Below are 21,263 nucleotides of genomic sequence, written 5' to 3'. Positions count from 1 at the left end.
GCATCGATGCATACATTCATTAAAAGATGAAATATCTTTCTTTTTAGCCCAAGGAGTGATAGTTTAGAATATATTAATTAGTATACTGATTAGTATCAATGTATTACTATGTAGATATAGAACGTAATTTCATTCCAGAACAAACAAAGGATTAGTATTAAGTCAAAATAAGCAAGGCCAAGGTGAGTGCATATCCTAGATGAAATGGAATTGAGACAAGACTTGCGATAAGTCTATCTCTTATCATTGAATTTATGATTTTATATTCATGCACATGCATATATATATATGTGTTAACGTTATAGTGATTTCGTGCATTTTTCATTCATGATTAATATGGTATTATATGAATGAATGACATTATCATAAAATTCTTCCAGATATGTGAAATAATGAAAATGATAATATGAAGTGACTTATGTGTTTACATGGACTGTGATTAAAGAGATATGAAATGAGAAATGTATTTATAATTAAGCCCATGTTATTTAATATGAGAGCTATAGGTATAATTGGCATGCCAAGAGTCGAGGGATTATCAGTGGTCCTTCGGGACATGGTGGTTCTTCGGAACAATCAGTGGTCCTTTGGGACATAGTGGTCATTCGGAACAAATATGCAGTGCCCCTTGAGGGAATTATACGAGCTGTGGTGACAGCATATTGCACAACCTCTATATACTCACATACCTTTGTTCTCAATAATGTACATGGGCAATTCAAAGATAAGTTAAAGTGGAATTAGCATAAGAATATATGTTTTATATGTGCATGTTACCGTCATATATGTTATAGTGAAATAGATGCATACAAATAAAGATGTCATGATTAGATGGTAAGAATGCATGTTCATGAATGCGTTGTTATATATATATATATTTATATTATGCCTCACTAAGTCTATGACTTAGCGTGTAAGTGATTTATACGTAGGTACCAAGAATCAAGAGGAGCAGTAATAGAGGCAACAAGGACAGCATCACCACTAAAAGATCATATCAGAAGTAATTGACAAAGTAGGTATTTTGGTTGTGTATAGAGTGTTGGAATGTAATAAGTGGTTAATGACGAATGCTCTGATCGATTTTGTATTTTGTGGTCTCTTTTATGTAAATTAATGTATTTGGTTTTAATGAAAGTTTAAAATTTCCCTGTTTTTCTTTAAGTGTCAAAATTTGAAAAGTCAATGTGACACCTCGAACTCATATTCGGGTCGGATATGGTTTAAGGGTGTTACATTGTGTGCTTGATACAATTGAATTGAGTTGTTGGTTGCTGGAAATAGAATTATGTTGTTTTTAAGAGAAAAACAATTTTTGATTCTGGAAGGGTTTCCAAATGAAAGAAGAAAAGAAAAGAGAAAAGAAAGGCGAATAAAGTAGAATGGAAAGAAGCATCGCACTTTTCGATTCAGACAGAACAGAAGGAGGTATAGCACTTTCAATTCTCATCTAAAGTAGAATGGAAGGAAGCATCGCACTTTCGATTCAAGTAGAACAAACGGAGGCATAACACTTTCGATTTTTATCTAAAGTAGAACGGAAGGAAGCATCACACTTTTGATTCAAGTAGAACGAAAGAAGGCATAACACTGTCAATTCTCATCTAAAGTAGAATGGAAGGAAGCATCGTACTTTTTTCGATTAAAGTAGAGCAAAATGAGGCATAGCACTTTCGATTCTCGATGACAGAATGATTAATGAAGAGAAAGTATGTCTTTATCAAGAACCAGCTCAAGTGTTTATCTTTGAATCAAGAAGGTTGAAGAGGTAGGGTGAATGTTAGATAATTAATAATTTGATGCTAGTTGACAATTAGTTAAGAATTTGTTAGATTTGTTATCTTGTTAATATTGGGTTATAAATACCCAATCATTGTAATGTTCTGATCATCAATTGTAATCCATTTCTAATGTTAGTAAAAAAATCTATTGCACCACTTTTTATTTGCTATCACCATCACCTTTCTCTTCTCCATTAAGTGCTGCCATTCAACAATGCCCGGCCACAGTGCCGGAGCATCAACATCTCATCAGTCTTCATCGTTGAGTTTTATCAAAAACGTGAACATCCCAAATATATAAAAGGTTTCCAAATGTAATTATAGAGTGATTTACTCATTTGCTTTGTTGAATTGTATTAGTTAATGTTTCCAGTTAAAGTAGTATAGCAGCAATTTTGTTCACACTATTTTATCCAGATTTTATTGGAGGACTAACATGAACTTCAACAACTTTGGAAGTAACCAACCGCCGTCGGTTGACGCCAGCGAAGGTGGTAATAAACCGCCTGGGAATTATTCGATAATTAGACAGCCATCAATCTATTCTATGACCTTTGATGAGCTCCAAAGCACAATGGGTGGAATAGGTAAGGATTTCGGGTCAATGAACATGGATGAGTTTCTGAAGAACCTTTGGAGTATTGAAGAAACTCAAACAATGACTTCTTCCAGCATTGGCGCAGAGGCAAATGGAGGATTACAAAAGCAAGAATCTTTGACTTTGCCAAGGACACTTAGCCCAAAAAAAAAAAACTGTAGATGAAGTTTGGAAAGATATTTCAAAAGAATTTTCAACAGGTAAAGACGAGAAGATTGGAAGTGGAGTTAATAATAATATGCCACAGAGACAACAAACGCTAGGGAAGATTACTTTGGAAGAGTTTTTGGTAAGGGCTGGTGTGGTTCGAGAGGATAATACCCAACTTTCTGGGTTCGCGATTGAGTTTCAACAAGGAGCAAAGGATCCAAATTTGATGGGGAACTGGCTTTCTAATGGTGGCAATCAAATTGGTATTCAGCCTTCCGATTTGGCTTTGAATGTTAACGGAGTTAGATCAAAGCAGCAGAGGCAACCAATTCTTCCTCAGCAACATGGTTTGGAATATGGAATCCATGGTGGAGGGATTGGTATGGTTGGTTTAGGAGGGACAGTTGATGTTTCCACTGGGTCACCTGCCAACCAGCTTTCATCAGATGGGATTAGGAAGAGTAGTGGAGATACCTCCTTAGTTTCACCTCTTCCTTGTGTATTCAACTGGACTCCAAGGGCTAGGAAATGTACTACTGTGGAAAAGGCTGATGAGAGGAGACAGAGAGGAATGATCAATAATTGAGAATCCGCTGCTATATCACGAGCTCGCAAGCAGGTGAACATGTTCTTCATTCCATCAAATGTTTCCATCTTTATGCTTCTTTAATTCATCTTAGAGTAGAAGCACACAATTTAGTACTATGACTGTCGTACATCGAGAAATCGTGTTTAATTTGAACTCTGGTTTTAAAAATCTTTGTTACAATTTAGAAGGTAATGGAGCATTTTTAAGCTCTATCATATGAGAATCCATGAAACCATATTTGTTACAATTTCTTACCCTTATTGATTCTCAACTAGGCTTATACAACAGAGTTGGAAGCAGAAATTGCAAAGCTAAAAGAGAACCAAGAATTGGAGAAGAAACAGGTATGCTCTTTCCCTTGTTTGTTCCAGTGCATTCAGTTCCTGGTATTACTAATTATAGGCTATGGAACACACATGCTTGCATTCTCAATATTCACTGTTCTGGGTTGCTTGCTGCAGGCACAGATGATGAAATTACAGAAAAATCAGGTGCCGGAGAAATTTCCTTTTCCATCTCTTTTATTCGATTACAATTTATTTGATGCCTACTCAAGTATCAATAAGAACCATCGTTCTTCACCAAGTTCCATATTTTTTCTGTCAGATTCATTAAGTTTTTATCCATCACATTGTTTCACTTAAATGGTATGGTATGAATCTCTCATATAAAACAATACTGTTATTATAATGTACGGTATGGAACTCCTTAAAATGATTATTCAATTAGCAATAATAATCGACTTGAATGAAAGCTTGAATAGGACTAGAAAATCAGTGCCACTCACTCTGAAATCTTTTCTTGCATTTTTTGAAAACCACAGGACATGGAGATGATGAGTATGCAACAAGGAGCTAAGAAGCGATGCTTGCAACGAACACAGACAGGTACATGGTGAATTTAAGTCGAGGGTGATCGTTCTTCCTGTATATTTCGGATAGATGATGAACTAATATGGTTTCGAAGGACTTTTTTTACTTTTACTTTACAATATGGCATTTTCCTTCGAAATGGAAATGAAACTATAAATTATCACTTTTACATTCTTTCTTACAAGTGATGGGAGTGAAGAGTTCAAATAGGTTACAAATTTGTTTTCTGCAATCATTGCTGATATATATATATATATATATATATATATATATATATATATATTAATGGAATATGTCCTTGTAGTCATTCATGTTTACCAACATTAATCAGCATTATGAGGATCTTCATTGTTGTCATCAATCTCTTATAAGTTCGTGTTCGCGTAGCTGATGATCCGAGAAGGTCCCCAATCGGGTCGAATTAACATAATCCTGAGGAGAATGAGCTGACAATCCTGGTATTAGTAATCCGGTTACCCTCAAGATTCTTAGAAACCAACCTTCCTTGTAGTCTGGACCATATATGCAAGGCAAAATGAAGCCCCTAATAAGCTCCCAAACTGCGTTCACCATCTTCGGCATCACCCATAGCAAAGAGAAGTAATTCTTGTTCGGTTCCTCCGGTAAAATCTGCACCACGGAAATTGTAAACATAAATAGATTAAACTTTTTAGAAACCATATTTGGGGCTTACCTTGCCAACGTAGAAACTGTTGAAGAAGAGGCAAGGGCCAAAATGCTTAAACAAGGTGTTTTTATCATCGTAAGGAACCCTGGGGACCATGTCATTGCTGTAAACATATCTGAAGTATTTGACGTCAAATTTCTTCATATTTTCCTTCATGTATTCCCCAAACAAGGCGTCACCGACCCTGGGTTGCCCAAAGGTGTAAACCCCATCCAATCTGTCCAACAACCATATCTCCCCGTGCAACATTAGCACCGAAGGAAACAAGATCGCCAATGCCCCACCCAAACTGTGACCAGTCAATATGAACTTGGCTTCTTCGTTCTCTTTCAAAACCTCCCTCAGCTTCTCTCTAAGAGTGTAGTAAGCAAATTGGCGTTGGGCATTGTTGTCTTGTTCGATATCCTTGGGCCACCCATTGTTCTTTTGCAAGCCGAGAGCTTGCATGAAACCACTATGGGCCCTGGCGTTGCCCATGGCTCTAAGCTGGCACCAGGAAAGATCGGCGTCGGTTCTCCAGTCGTTGGCGTCGAATGGGCTGGTGCCTCTGAAGGCAACCACGAACAAGTTGGGATTTGCTTGTGTGTCTTGGAGGATGAAAGCTTGGGTGGAATCATGTTTTTTGTAATCTGTATGAATCAAAATGATCAGCATTTTTACAATTCACAGTACATGTTTATATTTCGTTTTCAAATGAATAATAAGAATGGGTTAGTTCAAATGTGGGCTCTCACCTCATTTCGTGTATATATACTACTTTATATATTTTACATTAATTAATGTTTGACCAATTTAATTAGCTTTAATTCGATTTGTTATGGTATATTCAAGAACGAAAGGCTATAAGTGGCATTGACAGTCGGATCTAAGGTTTTAATTATTTTAATCCTTAATTTTTTATAATTTTAAATTTCTTTATTAAATTAAGCTAAATATAACATAATAAAAACGTATTATTAACTTAATTTCAGATATTTTGTTTTTATTAAATGCTGATATAAATTATTTTATTATTTTGATACATACTCAAAAAATTAAAATATGAAATTTATAGATAAAAGTTTATTTCAATGTTTTAATAAGGATAGTGTAATTATTTTATATATTTTTAAAAAATTTAATACTAAAAAGAAAATGATAAAATAAAAAAATATCAACGTTATTATTCTATTATATTTATATCAATTATATAAAAATAAAAAATTAATATAAAATGCAATAAAATTCTAAATATTATAATAACTAAACTAATAAAATTGAGAAAAGTCACTAAAAATACAGAAGGCTCGGTGGATGAAAACCTATTCAGGACCATATTATCTTATACAACTTGTTATACAATGTAATATATAGGGATGGCAAACGGGCGGGTCGGGTGCGGATACCCCCTCCCCCATTCCCATACCCACCTAATATTTTTCAATCCACCACCCACCCACCACCCATGATGGGTACAAATTTTCAAATCCACACCCGCCCACGCTGGTATATTTTCAAATTCATCCCCACACCCACTACCCACTAGCGACATACCCATCTAGACCCGCCTGACAGCAAACTAATGAGATGTTGGAGTTGGTTCTCAGACAGTTCGTGATGGGGTAGCAGCGCATGCTTCAATTTGTCAGAGGAGTAGCTCTACGAATGTTATGGAGACAGATTGTAGGGAGCATGTAGTCTCAGAGCTGGATTGTTGTGTTGCTTTCGATGTTAATGCTTATAGTGCGCCTAATATGGGTTTTGAGGGGCTAAAGAACATGGAAACTGTTGCTTTTGATGTTAATGCTTATAGTACGGCTAATTTGTGTTTGGATGGACAACATGGGCTAAAGAACATGGAAAGTGACGTGGTTAGTGGGATTATGGGTTTAATCAAAGAGCCGAATATTTCCCTAATTAAAGACTAAATTAAAGATTAAATATCCTTAATATTTGGATAAATTATATGTTATATATTATACAATATTAAAATTTATAAATTAGTCTCTAAAATTACACCTAAATTCATAATGGTCCAAAATTTAATAGATATTTAGCTGGGTGGGCGGATGTGGGGTGGGCGGATGCGAGGCGGGTAATGTCTCAAACCCATTACCCGCCCACCACCCACGACGGGTACCACTTTATAAATCCACACCCTCCCACTACCCGCTAAAATTGTACCCATCCCCGCTCAAATTGGAGCGGATACAGTGCGGAATCCACGAAACTGTACCTGTTTGCCATCCCTATAATATACTTTTTCAAACTTGTCATAATATATATTTATAACTTGTTATATTAGAAAAATGATTTTTATTACCAGGATAAATTATTTGTAAATTACTTTTATTATATTTATATTTATAACTTTCATAATATTTAGATAATCATTATTTTTTTATTTTAAATTAAATATTTTTATTAAAAGTATAAAAATTAAAAACTCAATTCTCCATTGTTGTTGGGTTGAAAAGAAAATTTAACTTTTTTATAAGTTAAAGGTGATTATAAAATATATTTGTTCTAAATACACTCAATCATTTAACAATAAACGTTCAAACACCCTATTGCAATAGCTGATACTCGAACCCGTGACATCTAGGAACAACAATGATTTCTTTAACCATTAAAATAGCTTGGTTCATGCACTTTTTTATTTTTTTTGTATCTTTTTTAATACTACTTCTAGAAAGTCTGATGAAAAAAATATGATCAATTAATATAAAATGTTTAGTATTGATGTTAAAAAAATAATTTTAAACAATTATATAATCAAAGCTAAAATTTAATTTGTACAACTTTTTAAAATTAATTTCAAAACACTTTATATTAAAAAATATTTTAAATCTTTTTTATTTATTATTTTAATATAAAAAAAGTATTGACTTCAAAAGTAATTTAAAAAGCAATAAAAATGTAACCCTAAATACAAAAGGTTACATATTTAAGTTTCCAAGTTCCACTACCCCTATTTTCCTAATTAAGAAAAACCCTAAACCAATGGACAACTGTTTTCCTTAATCATCGTCATTATCATTAATTATAAACTTCAATTTCTCGAAATTGACTTTAAACAACAGGGATGCTCATTAACTTTCAGTCCAAGTTAAGTTGACCATTACCAATGATTTAAAAATAAATCTATTAAAAAGAAATAGTTAAAAAAAGACATGTTTCGTGAAGCAAACAAATCTAAATGTTTAATGATAATTTATAATTCTAAAATAGAAAGATATGAAACTTACCGTTCCAAAAATTATAAAACTTCACGAATTTCATCTGTTCCAATGAGAAGAATAATCATAATAAGAGTTTTTTATTTTAAAAAATAAAAATATTTCATCTAGTTCGCATAATCATTTTATACGAATATTTCAAAAAATTCTATACAACATAGATATATGAATTTTTTAACATGTAAATGTACCTTCCAAAGTTGGGTGACTTTGGCTTCAATGAAGGCTTCATTCTCATAGGATATCTTGGAAGCCATTATAGACAGCGACGCTTTGTATTTTGCGTCACCTGCTTTAATTTTTGGATCTAATCCAGAGCGAATATCAGCGTTTCCTATGCTCGAAGTAAATGTCGCCGATGATCTCTCAGGCCATTCTATTTTCCCTGCACCATTAAAACCAAGTCTCTGAATCCCTCCTTTTGGACCTTTTTATAAAAACAAGCTCAACTTCATGCAACAATATGGGGTTTAGATGCAATCAAAGATTGATTATATCAAAGAATACAGGCAAAGGCAGGTCATCCCATTGATATAGTTTACCAGTTGCAAGATTTAGTAGAAGATGATAGAGGCCACCGTTTGCAGATAAAAGATTTAGCCACAGCTCGATGGTATCCCCTATAAAGGCCATAGGTGTAGTTGCCCAAATGAGGAGTATCTGAACAAGAACCGAGACGAAGATGGTCCATCGATCACGAAAGCTTTGACGTTGGCTTCCTCGGCACTTTATGAATCTTCTGTTTTCCATTTGACGCGACAAAAGCAGGCTAAGAAGATCAAACAAACTTGTCTTCTCTGGGCTCAGTAGAAAATAGTCGTCACTAAAATCTTTGTGAAAAGCAGCCATGGCTTCCAAGGAGATTAAGTTGTGTCCACGATGCCTAAACTGAATATTAATTTGAGTGTATAAGCAAGGAAATATTAATAAGTATTTATAGAACTACAAATGATTAAGCTTGGATTAATATTTCTCCATTGTTGGGTTTCGTCGAAAACTCATATGGAGTAGCAGAGCTTTGAACAAATCAAAGGGTCCTTCGCTAGGACTGAGTTGTTGATTTTTTAATTTACTTGTAAATTATAACTTAATCGTTGAACGTCATCCCTTTTTTCAAAGATAAAAGTTTTTCCATCAGCACGGCTGCCACTACGAAAGCCACCGGGATCATGACTTTGATCATTGTCATCACCTACCTCTATTTAAATCGCAATTTCTTATCTTTGATATTGGACCAAATCAAATTGCATTTCAAAAAAATTCTAACTCTTATCTAAATTAAAAATGAAAAGATATTTTTTTGTATAACTACCGGTTTTTTATCTATTGATTGATTAATCTGCATTGGGTACTACAGAGAGGTAAGGACAATCCTCCCAACCAAGTTTATTCCATTTCCAATCGTCGGGATTCGAACATCTGACCTTACTTAAAGGATTTAGTGTCACATCTCACTAAACCAACTAATTATTGATAAAATGATTAGAATCCGATAAATTGTTCTATCATCATTTATAAATATTTTTAAAGCTAATATTTCTAGTTTTATTTATCTAATATAAAGGTATGAGCAAAAGGAATTGCATAAGTACCATTACTATATTCATTTTTGAGTCATTAGAGTTTTTACCATTTTTTCCAATATGAGAAAAAAAAGAACATTTGTTCTTAACAAGACAAGAATTTTCATATAAGAAATCTAAAAATATGACAATATATACACTACCATTGTGATATTATTTCTTCAAGTTTATACTAGTTTTAGAAAAGGTTAGCAACCAAATGAAGGATTGAGCACATAAAATACTTTTTAATTATCAGTAAAATCTGAAAATTTAGAACATTAATTAGTTTAACAACCCATGATTTAGCTTTTTTATTAGCAACATGCTTAGATTATGACAAGAAACTTTATGTGTTAATATCAATATAGTCTTATTATTATTATTATTAAATTAATCAATTTATTTTCTCTATTGTAAGATCAATCCAAATTTACCTTCTGCTTTTAAGTAGATTATTTTAATCTCATCCCGATAGAAAAACTAAAAAAGATTAAATTTTTATATATTTAATATTTATTATTTATCTTTTTCATTCACAATCAACTTCAAACAATAATTGATATTTTCTAAATAATGAAAAGATTAATTTCAACTAATTTTTATAATATTTTTATTCTGGTAAGATGATACTTTCATTTCATGTGCAAAGCTTTGACAAATGTAAACAAATGGATACGTCTACTGGTTGTTTATACATTTTGATAAAATATTTTCTCTTTGTTCTTAAGAAAAAACACCCTACCAAACTGAATTTTTAACTCTAAAGAAACCTAATGTAAGCTAAAAAAAATCTTTGAAGACTATTCAAAAAGAGAGGTTTGACATTGAAAAATGTGATTGTATCGGTGATGGATTTGGAATATTTTTTAGGATGAATATATATATATTATCAACATAAAATTTTTATGTAGGATAAACACAAATAAAATTTCAAGATACACATAATTAAAACAATAATTATAAAAAAAACTAAATTTTAAAGTGAATATTAACCCACCCACTACCTTAATAGATTCAGTACTGATTGCATCATACGAATTCCATGCTAGTTTTACCTTTACAGTCACTAAGATAGATAGTTTTAATCTTTTTCACCCTTGAAAAAATCGTGCTCAAAATATACCCATTCCTGCTCCCAGTGTTGTGGTACAAAGGTGGTGGCGGCCTGCCTAAGCTATGACTTTTAACATATAATTATAATTGTAATGAGTTCCACGTGGTTTTATATATAACCGGGACCAACTTGACTCGCCTATGGAAGTATGGAACGTTTAGGCGTGTGTTTTTTGGTAAGAACTTGACCCGGTTCAGTGTTTGTTTACATAATGGAATGATTCTAATTAAAATTACAATGATTAATTGAGCCCATCAGAACCGAGATACTTTAACTTTCTATAAAATATGTTCTACTTTCGTCTCCATTCCACTTGTCACCAACAAAGCAATATGTCAAAACTCCCTAGCTACCTTCTTATATCAAATTGCTGATATGTTGGATAATGTGAATAAAAATATGAGACAATCGATAAAATCCCTTGTGAAATTAAAAAAAACCTACATCATTAATATATCAAATAATACTTTTAAGGATAAAATACACAAATGATCTATTGATTATATGACATTGTTTTGTTGAGTCACTCGACTACTGAAAGTTATAAAATAGTCTCTTAACTATATGATATTGTTTTATTGAGTCATCCGACTATTAAAAGTTACAAAATGATCACCGACTATTCATACGTTCTAAACTCATCTTTTTTATTAAAAAAATGATGACCGTCTGAGTTGGACGTTACTAGGGATGACAATTTAACCTGAATCTAATGGGTTTCGACCCAACCCGATCCGATAAGGTTATATTTTAAAAAAAATCAGGTTCAGGTCAAGTCAGGTCGGGTCTCGGTGGAGGATGATGATAAAGGAAAGCAACAAGGAGATGAACGTTGCTCGTAGTTGAAGAATCAAGCATAGAGGATCTAAACTCTATCAAAGAACAAGATGGAAGATGTATTAGATTGTTGTCGCAATCTAGGGTTTGAATATGGAAGAAAGTTGCTATAAAATTAACTAGAAGATAATGGTTAAAAGATAATCGACAATATATAATGGATATATAAAAAGAACTATAAAAAGATAAACAAAACGATGAAAGAACTTGAATTGAAAATTCTCCCAAATATGTATAAGCTTTGGCGATAAGATGGATATGGTGATCTATTTATCGTTGGATAATGATGATGATGATAAAGATGAAGGATAAATGTCCTACGATCCCTCCTAGCCAAAATTGACTAGGCAAACTCGATAATCGACACTAACTAGCCCTCCTAATCGCAATGAGAAGGCAAATTTGAGTGTGAAGATCTCCCTCACGAAGAACTTGAAAGAACTTAATGATGAGGAATGCTTCGAAGGCACAAGGCAATCAACACTTGCAAAAACGAACTCTCGTTGTATTATTAATCAAAGAAATCTAATTTACAATGGTGAATAGAGCCTCATTTATATAGGGTAAGAAGTTCCATGAATCTAAGTAACTACTGAATAAAATAATGATAAACTAAAGATAATATTTTGATTCTATTCTAATTCCTAATAAGATAATGTTTTAAATCTTTCTTAATTCCTAATAAAATAATAAATATAATCCTAAAAGATAATACATTATCCTATATTAAATTATATTACAAATAATCAATAAAATATTGATAATTCGCAATATTTACAAAATCCTATATCAATCACGTAATGCAATTTCTGCATGTGTTGTCTCCACTAAAATGGACATATCTTGAGTTCCCGACATTGGATTGATGTGTTTCAAGTACTGTTGGAAACCTAAGAGACAGCTGATTGTATCTCCAAATAACACCCGAATCCTACTAAAAACATTTATCACAATTATATTGTTGTTCTGGTCTTCTTTTCTAAGGTTTGGTTGTGTTGATCAATTGGAAGATATAGTCCATCTTCCTTTGATGTGAGCCTTGTGGTGCATGTATCATCCTCCCTCTCTTCAAAAAGATTCGACCTCGAATTTGAAACATCAAAGGGAGAAACACTAGGATCTTTAAAGAATTCATTCACATTATACTTACCGAATAGATATGCTTTGAATCTTTGTGTCTTTGTTCTTCTAATAGGTTTGAGTAGAAACATTAGTCCAGATAAGCGTGCATTGTCATTATTATGGATTCTAGAGCATGTATTGTAGCATCCGTAACCCGTATACATATTGAAATATAAGTTAAAGATGTTACATCAACATTACAGACATTAATTGATCATAGACGCTTAAAATTTATTTCATTTTAAAACATTCATCTATTAACTTTAAAAGTATTTCAATAATTGTGTAAAATCATAAATAATATCTAAACGTTCAAAATGAATAAAATGTTTGACAACAATTAGGCAGTTTAGTGTTGATTCATAAATTATATAAAACTGCTTAAACACTTAATAATTAGGAAAACATTTTAAACCATTGTTATATTTAAACTATTCATTCATAAATACGGACACAACTAGACTAGCCAAAATAAAACCATTTTAAAATAAATATGATAAATCAATGTACAGATGTAATATACATGTCACTAATTAGTCAAAGATAAGATGTCTTGCTGATTCTGATATTAGGTATGATTTTCTAAAAAGAGGCTCCTCACTTCACGTTCCTTTCTCTATTTGAACATACGTATGAAAATCATCACACGCTAAGTAAAACTTAGTGAGGCAGTAACATAACTAAAGCTAAATAAAAGATAAATTTCATAAAGTATTATAAACATAAATATGTAATTTAAACAAAAAACATTAAAACTTTTAAACCGAGCTATTCAAGTTGTTTTCCTCTTGAAAGCCTGAAAATCATCATCTCATGATTTTTTTATCAAAAATCATGTAACTCAATATCAAATATAACAAATATTTCATATTTATTTCATTTGTACATATTTTAGAACTTTCATTTCATTTCCACGTTCTTTTCTTTCATATACTTGTCATAACTTTCACATTTACTTTTATAGCCCAATGTATATGTAAGAGAATGTAAGGTAAGTGAGTCAGATGGGTGTTCGCAATAACCACTTCACGGTGCTATCATCATAATCAGAATATGCACTCCAAGTGCATTCATATCATTAGCACCAACGGTGCTACTCATAATGTACACAAGTGTACCAGATCATAATCAGAATCACTCAACCTCATGGCATGCCAATTGTACATACGACTCTCAATGTAACATACAATAGGCTTTCAAATCATATCTTATTCGTTTCATAATCAATATTTCAAATTCAAAATCATTTTTACTTCATTATCATCAAAATAGAACATGGGTAGCTCATATCCTAAATCATCCATAAAACTTTATACAAACATTATGGAAATAATCTATATTTAAAATATAAAAAAACATACTTTAAATAATATGAGATTGACTTATCACAAGTCATCCTCAATCAGAATAATTAAATAAATAAACTGCACTCATTTTGGTGCCTTATTTATAAGTCAAAATATAAGCCTCGCTAAGCTTTAGATTTAATCATTTTCTTTAAATTACTTAAACAACATAATTTATTGAAATTTCATACTATGGCAATTTGAACTATCTTCAAAGAAGTATTATTCTATATTAATCTACATACTTAAAAATTATTCCGTTTATACCACTGAAAATTAGACTCGAATAAAAATATAACCATATAAGATACTTCTTCTAATTCAACTTGTACAATTTATAGCGAATTTCTAAAGTTGACTTACAGAAACTATTTTGAGTAAAATCTGCTGCCCTGTTTTTGACCTATCCTCGATTAAAAATTCATATTTTTTTGTATACTCCTTGAAATTAGGAACCGTTTGTTTTAAACGAAACTAGGTTGATATACAAATCTAACAATATAGATATCATCCTCTAATCACTTTTTTATAACTTATGGTGATTTTCTAAGCTTATTATTCAAATCATAACATCTAGGCAACTTTCCTTAATTAGCATCCTTAGCTTATTCCATAATTTTATTAGTTTACCAAATGAATACCTATGCATGAATCAAAAATCACATAATATTTAGGAGTCACTTCTTACCATAGTAACTCCGTCACTGGCTCATCGTAAGCCAATGTTTGTTCAATAACATAAGTACAATTAAATATACACTCACCTTTGTCACACTATCAAATCTTTTCTATGATAACCTTCTCAATCCCGCACCTTTTTTCCTTTTTTTCGAGTTACTTGAATCAATAGATTTATCGTGGTCTGACGATGACATATAATAATATAAAATATTCAAACTATATGTTAGTATCGAACTAACATAATCTAAGCTTAAATGTAAAATTCGATAAAAATAAAATTAGTATATAACTAAATCATATTTTATATCAAAGTTTCAAACTTCTCAAAATACTCATTCAATTCCATAAATTTTTATTTCCATCATCAACCCTTCAATTTTTGCCAATTACATAATCAAACCACTAATTATGAATTCTTTCTAGAATTCACCTTAAATTTCCATTAAATTCATAACGATCTTTCACCATTATGATCATTGCACATTAATTACTAAATTTCCAGCACTTTGATAAAATACTCAAATGAATACCTTAACATTAAAAAACTTGCAATTTTATCCTAAACTTTCTTAGACTTTTTGAATTCAACCATCCATCTTTATAAATTTGAAATTTGATCTCAACTCAATATTTAAACTCAAAAGTCAGCATACTAATGAAATTTCCAGCATTGCAATTTCTTGTTCAAAATAATACCAACGCATTTTTAAATTCACCAACAAGTCCTTATAATATCAAGACCTTTCGAATTCCACCACTAAAATTTACCAAATTTGTAATTTGGTTCCAACCAACTTCCTAACTTAAATTTCCAGCATACAATTATTATAAATCAACATTAAGTCCCTCAATTAGCACATTTACATGTTAAGATCCCACAATTCTCAAAATTTGTCAAATGGCCCTTTTATTATTCAAGCTTCCAAATTGATCTCCAAATCACATAGAACACTTCTAATAGCAATTCTATACCATAGAAATTTTACAATATTCCCCCCCAATTTATTCCCTTATGGTCGAACGCTATAAGTCCTTTAGGGCTTGATTTCCATTCAATTTCAAGCATGAATTCAACTTCCTTACATCAAATTCATGATATTCTAACCATTACAACACCAAATTGTATCAAAATCCATCAATTATCCATAAACCCTAGGCAACCAAATGTTGTATAAGCTTTTACACATCATTTTAATCATCACTCATGCCTTAGAATTAATCTCCAACATCAATAACATAAAAATCCTTCATCAAATCTTCAAAATCCATAAACTCTACATAAACCCTAATATTCAATCTCATAAAATAGATATGTTTATCATGTAATTTTTATACCAAGTAATAGAGAATTTCATGTAGATTAATTCTCTATTTCACAAGTTAGCCCAAAAATCAATCATGTAAGCTTAAAAATCAAAATAAAAATTCATAACTTCTAGCTATGGTACCCACGGCCAAGAGAGCTTTAAGATGAGAAATTCTTGATTTTTCTACACTTAATTATTATAATACACATGGCTTAATAATATAAATGAATTTTAAATTCATTTAATTCTAATTTACAATTTTGCCATTAATAAATTATGATAATTACCAAATGTCATTGCATTATCTTCCATTAAAATATTCCTTAGTCAAAGATGAACCAATTTGGATTTGAATTTCTACTTTGGCCATGAAATTTTTGAAAAATGCATTTTAGTCACTAAATTTTCCATTGTTTGACCAATTCTGAAAATTTACACTGATATGTGCTAAATTTCTCTGATATAAAATATGGAAATAATATTTCCAACCCTTATCTATCATCCTTCAAAATTTCATAAATTTTGAGTCGATTCGATTATCTGATTTTTATACCAAACTTCATCGCTTTATAGTTTTTAAAACAAATCCCGTACCAAAAATATGATTCACACGAAAATTCTTGTTTTAGGCTAAATTGTTCATTTACGGGCTAAAATATATAACTTTTCAAAATTATATTTTTGGTCCATACACTTTTACAAAGTTTATACTTTAGCCATCAAACTTTTAAAACTTACATTTTAGTCATTGGATAAAATTTGGGGTATTTCATGTATCATTCACCCTCCCTTCAAAAGGATTCGTCCAAGAATCTACATATTCGAAAGAAAGAGAATCATATGTGTGGAAAGGAAACGTGTGAAACACTTACCTGGATCAATGTAATGTGTCTTTATGAGCTTCAGTAGAGGTTTCTTCCTTGTTTGAAGAGATTAATTGTTGTCTTAAAATCCTCTGTTGCATACAAGTTTTGTACTCTAGTGAGAAGGTTATAATCCAACATGGCACCGATCACTTTGGTTTTGTTTGTAATTGCTTCAAATGTTATCGCTATTGTTTTGCTCGTATATGGAAAAAATAAATGTTTAAAAACCATGTGAAGTGATTCGTTAAAATAATCCATGAAGTCTCCTAAGTGTGGTTTAACAACTAATAATTCTCCTGAGGAGCTTCATGGAATACAAAACATGTTTAGTTCAAATGAAACTCAACTCGATCATTTAATCACTTAAAGGATTTGTGGTTAGTATGGATGACAAATTCAAGTGCCTTAACCTGAAAAAAAGTAGGTTAGAATATCATTTAAAAGAGTAACAACATACTTACTTTTAGATTCTTGTAAATCATGATTTATCACTGAGATAACACAATGATTATGACTTTGTGTGATAACCCATCAAGTGGGTCACTTAACACTATTCGACAACTTTGTAAAATAGGAACAAACATACTAGGTAAACTAATGTTATTGTTAGAAATAGAGAAACCATTGGTTGTTTAAAGTGGACAAAAATGCAAGGCTTTTTGTGAAGAAGTTGCTCTCTTGATTCTTTTGTGCTCACATATGTATTTTGATTCACTCTTTTATTCTCACAATTAGGTTCACTTACCTCTCATGGGTCATTATTCTTTTGACTTTTGTAACTAGTGACCTTTTATTTTATTTTTTTTCATTTTCCATGTTTTTTTTGTGTTTCCCCATCCTCCTCACAAAGTGTCACCACTTGACTTTTAGGTGTATCTCTTTTGTTTCCAATGACTGAAGATTGTTAGCTTTCATTACAATGACGCTAGCATTGTATTCATCGATATCAGTGTCAAATTCATTATCCACAGAAAAAAGTGGAGTAGAAGAAGAAGTTGACTGGTTTGAAGTACATTGATATTGTTTTCTAAATCAAAACTTCCTTTGAAGTTGTGCCTCGATTGTAATTGCTTTCTTCAATGTGTTTCCAAGACTTTCATAATCATGTAGGTCAAGAAAATCAATGATGTTTGGATTCAAGCCAACGTCAAATATTTCCATTGTATATTCATTTGTTTTCGTGTATATTTGCACGACTCATTAAGAATGTCATCTTCTTGTAGTAGTCTTCCATTGAGCTTTGACTTTATCGTATTCTTTGAAGTCTTTGTTTAACTTCACAGATGTTTTATGTTGGAAGAAAACAATTCGTCGGGACTCATTTAAGTGCTTCCCATGAACCAATTGCTTGTATCATTCTTTCTTGAATAGCTTTTTGTGTTGTCGTCTACAATGTGTGTGTATAATCTGAAAATTCCATCGCTATTAAAGGAACTTGTTTCCCCAAAGGATAATCATGATGTGAAAACATAAGATCGACTTTGTTTTCCTAATCAATGTAATCATTTGGATCATAGTCTTCTTTGAATGAAGGATTGTGAACTTCAGTTTAGCAAAGAGATTTTCATTAAAAACCTAGGTTTTCCACGTCTTGGTTGCATTAGGTTTTGTGGAGGTTTTACTGGTTGAATGTCAACATTGTGATTCTCTTTTTGTCATCTTTCGATGTTCAAAACAATCATTTAATTTGTTTGTGCAACTATTTGTTGTTGTTGAAGTCCATTAAGAACTTCCATTTGTTGATTAACAATATCCATGAGGCCTTGAAGTGCCTCGATAACTTTGTCATCTTTTACCATCCTGAAAAGTCACAACATTAAAAAATAATGTAAAGTGGAAAAAATAATCAAAGAAAAAAGAAACCTCACAATTCACTCCAAGGATGCAATACATAGAGAGACAAGTTAGTCAATCTTGTACACTTTAAAACTCTCTTACCAAGAAATCTCACAATGTTTGTGTCAGAGTTCAATCTCTAACAAAGATGAAAAAACAACTTAGAGCGCTATAAGCAGTCAAACACAAGACTCCAATTGAAGGAGAATGCAAGAAAGAAGAAGTATTCAAACTCTTTTAGTCCTATTGACACACGAACACAAATTTGTTAGATGATGTAAGGGAACAAAGAAGGGTAAAAAAAACCTAAAGCAATAAGAATAAAAAAGAGCTGGAAATCAAACCCGAAAAACCTATAAAATGCATGATCAAATTGAGCAATGTGTTTGAAGAGGTTACCAATTTCCAAATGACCTGAATTTTTTTTGGAGATCATTATTTTAGTGTATAAACAACCTGTAAATTTTTACCACTGAAAACTAGACTCAAATACAAATCTAATCATATAAGGAACTTCTTTTAATTCAACTTGTACAATTTATAGCAAATTTCCAAAGTTGACTTACATAAATTGTTTTGAGTAGAATCTACTGCCTTGTTTTCTGACTTATCCTCGATTAAAAATTCATATATTTTTGTATATTCCTTGAAATCAATAACCGTTTGTTTTAAACAAAACTAGGTTGATATACAAATCTAACAATATAGAGATTATCCTTTAATCACTTCTGTATAATTTATGGTGATTTTCTAAACTTATTGTTCAAATCATAACTTATAGGCAACTTTCCTTAATTAGTATCCTTAGCTTGTTCCATAATTTTATTAGTTTACCAAATGAATACATATGCATGAATAAAAAATCACATAATATTTAGGAGTCCCTTCTTACCGCAATAACTCTATCACTAGCTCATCGCAAGTCAATGTTCATTCGATAACATAAGTACAATTAAATATGTACTCACCTTTGTCACACTATCGAATCTTCTCTATGATAACCTCTCAATCCCGTACCTTTTTCCTTTTTTTTCTAGTTACTTGAATCACTAGATTTATCGTGGTCTGACGATGACATAAATTTTAATTTAAAGGTCGAGTTTAAAGTCCATGTCTATCAGTCTAACAAAAGTAAAGAGGTGTCCTTATTTTAATTTAAAGGTCGAGTTTAAGATCCAATTTAATTTAAAGGCTGAGTTTAAAGTCCACGTCCATCAGTCCAGCAAAAGTAGAGAGGCCAGGGACCAAGTCAGGAGAGCAGATGAGCATGCCTGACCTAGTAAGTCGATCTGCCAAAATCGTTAAGCAAGGAGAAATTGAATCAGGTGGAGCTCAAGAAGTAGGCCCATCTGCCTAACCAAGCAGAAGAGCCCCTTAGGGTTTTGTATTGGTTTTTTTGGCCTAATACCTTATGAGGGTAAATTATTTAGGGTTTTAGTGCTACTCAAATTTTATTTTGGGGAACACGACAAAAGCTATAGTGTCATTGTCAAGGTGACGAGTTCCCTTGGATATTATTTTTAATGGTCTCCCATGAGTGGGCCCCAGGTGGGCCATTATTTTAATATCGTTAATGCTACTTGTCAAATTGAGGTGATGACTTTATTAAAAAAATTATAGAAAATTACATATATAATTATAAGTTTTAAATTTTAAAAACTTCAAATTAAAAAAAGTAGTTTTGTAGTCATTTCTAACTACACAAATGGTCGGGCATATATAATTAAAAATAAATAAAATTCAAAGAAAAATAAATTTATTTATATTTTAAAAATACAAAGTAAATAAATAATTGCAAAAAATAAATTGTTTACATAAAATTACAAAGAAAATTTATTTATATTTTCTAAGTTCTTGGCGATGTTGATGAGTGGTCGAATGATAATGGCGCGGGGCTGGTTGAGTACCCCAGGGTCGTAGGCTTTGATCATCGTCATCGTCGTCTTTATCTTGCCGAGGAGGTATACTTAACACACTCTGAGATCCACCTTCAAAATACAATGATGAACTTATGGTATTTAACGCCATCATTACCATTACTAATTCGACTTGGCTACTTTGTTGACCATATAAGATATGATCTCATTAACCCTCACCGGCATATTCTATCGAAGATGTTTGAATGTGTTACAGTGCATCCCATGAACCTCCAACCCAAGTCAGTCGAGTCTCGGTTGAAGTATGATATGGATGATAGAAACTAAAACTAGCTTGAGATGCATAATAGTTATCTTCAACTGTAGATGCTGAAGCAGAAGACGATGATGACGACAATGTTTTCTTCTTGGACTTGGACTTAGCGCATATTGCCTGATGTTGTTCTCGTTCTTCCTTCTCTTCTGGTGTCATGAGATATGCTTTCCCATTTGCTTCGTAATTTTGGAGATATGGAGAATGGTCAAAATCTAGGTCCAGCAGTGTAATGTCGTAACGCGGGGTACCGATAGTTGACATTAATTCTATAGCTTGATGTAGTAAGCGTGCTTCACATGTCAATTTTTTATATGTTTCCCACGCATATCAATTCTATAGAGCGCGCCCATATCAATGATTTACATAGGAATTGGTTGATTCGACGTAAACTGTGATAATGGTGTCACGACACACCATAAATCGGACCTCTAAAAATTGCATGGTAATAACTAGTAGATCTCATCGTCAACATACAGAAGCCAAGAAAACTGTAAATATTA

At 31.9% G+C, this 21,263-nt stretch overlaps 1 protein-coding gene and 1 pseudogene across 1 annotated transcript; one reads left to right on the top strand and one right to left on the bottom strand.

Moving 5' to 3' along the window:
- Positions 1–2,088: 2,088 nt before the first annotated feature.
- On the top strand, positions 2,089–4,093 carry LOC120118741 (annotated as a pseudogene).
- A 163-nt stretch (positions 4,094–4,256) lies between these two features.
- On the bottom strand, positions 4,257–8,850 carry LOC120118386 (triacylglycerol lipase OBL1-like). The gene is made up of 5 exons (XM_039138422.1): positions 8,439–8,850; positions 8,088–8,281; positions 7,906–7,939; positions 4,685–5,307; positions 4,257–4,620 (listed from the first exon to the last, which is right to left on the bottom strand). Exons 1-5 carry the CDS (start codon positions 8,743–8,745, stop codon positions 4,348–4,350), a joined length of 1,431 nt encoding a protein of 476 aa, XP_038994353.1. The 5' UTR covers positions 8,746–8,850; the 3' UTR covers positions 4,257–4,347.
- Between the last annotated feature and the right edge of the window lie 12,413 nt (positions 8,851–21,263).

Source organism: Hibiscus syriacus, unplaced genomic scaffold (genome assembly GCF_006381635.1).
Source record: "Hibiscus syriacus cultivar Baekdansim isolate YM2019G1 unplaced genomic scaffold, ASM638163v2 tig00110328_pilon, whole genome shotgun sequence".
NCBI classification, from domain to species: domain Eukaryota; kingdom Viridiplantae; phylum Streptophyta; class Magnoliopsida; order Malvales; family Malvaceae; genus Hibiscus; species Hibiscus syriacus.
The sequence above is the reverse complement of the archived record's forward strand: the minus strand, read 5'-3'. Positions and strand labels throughout refer to the sequence as shown.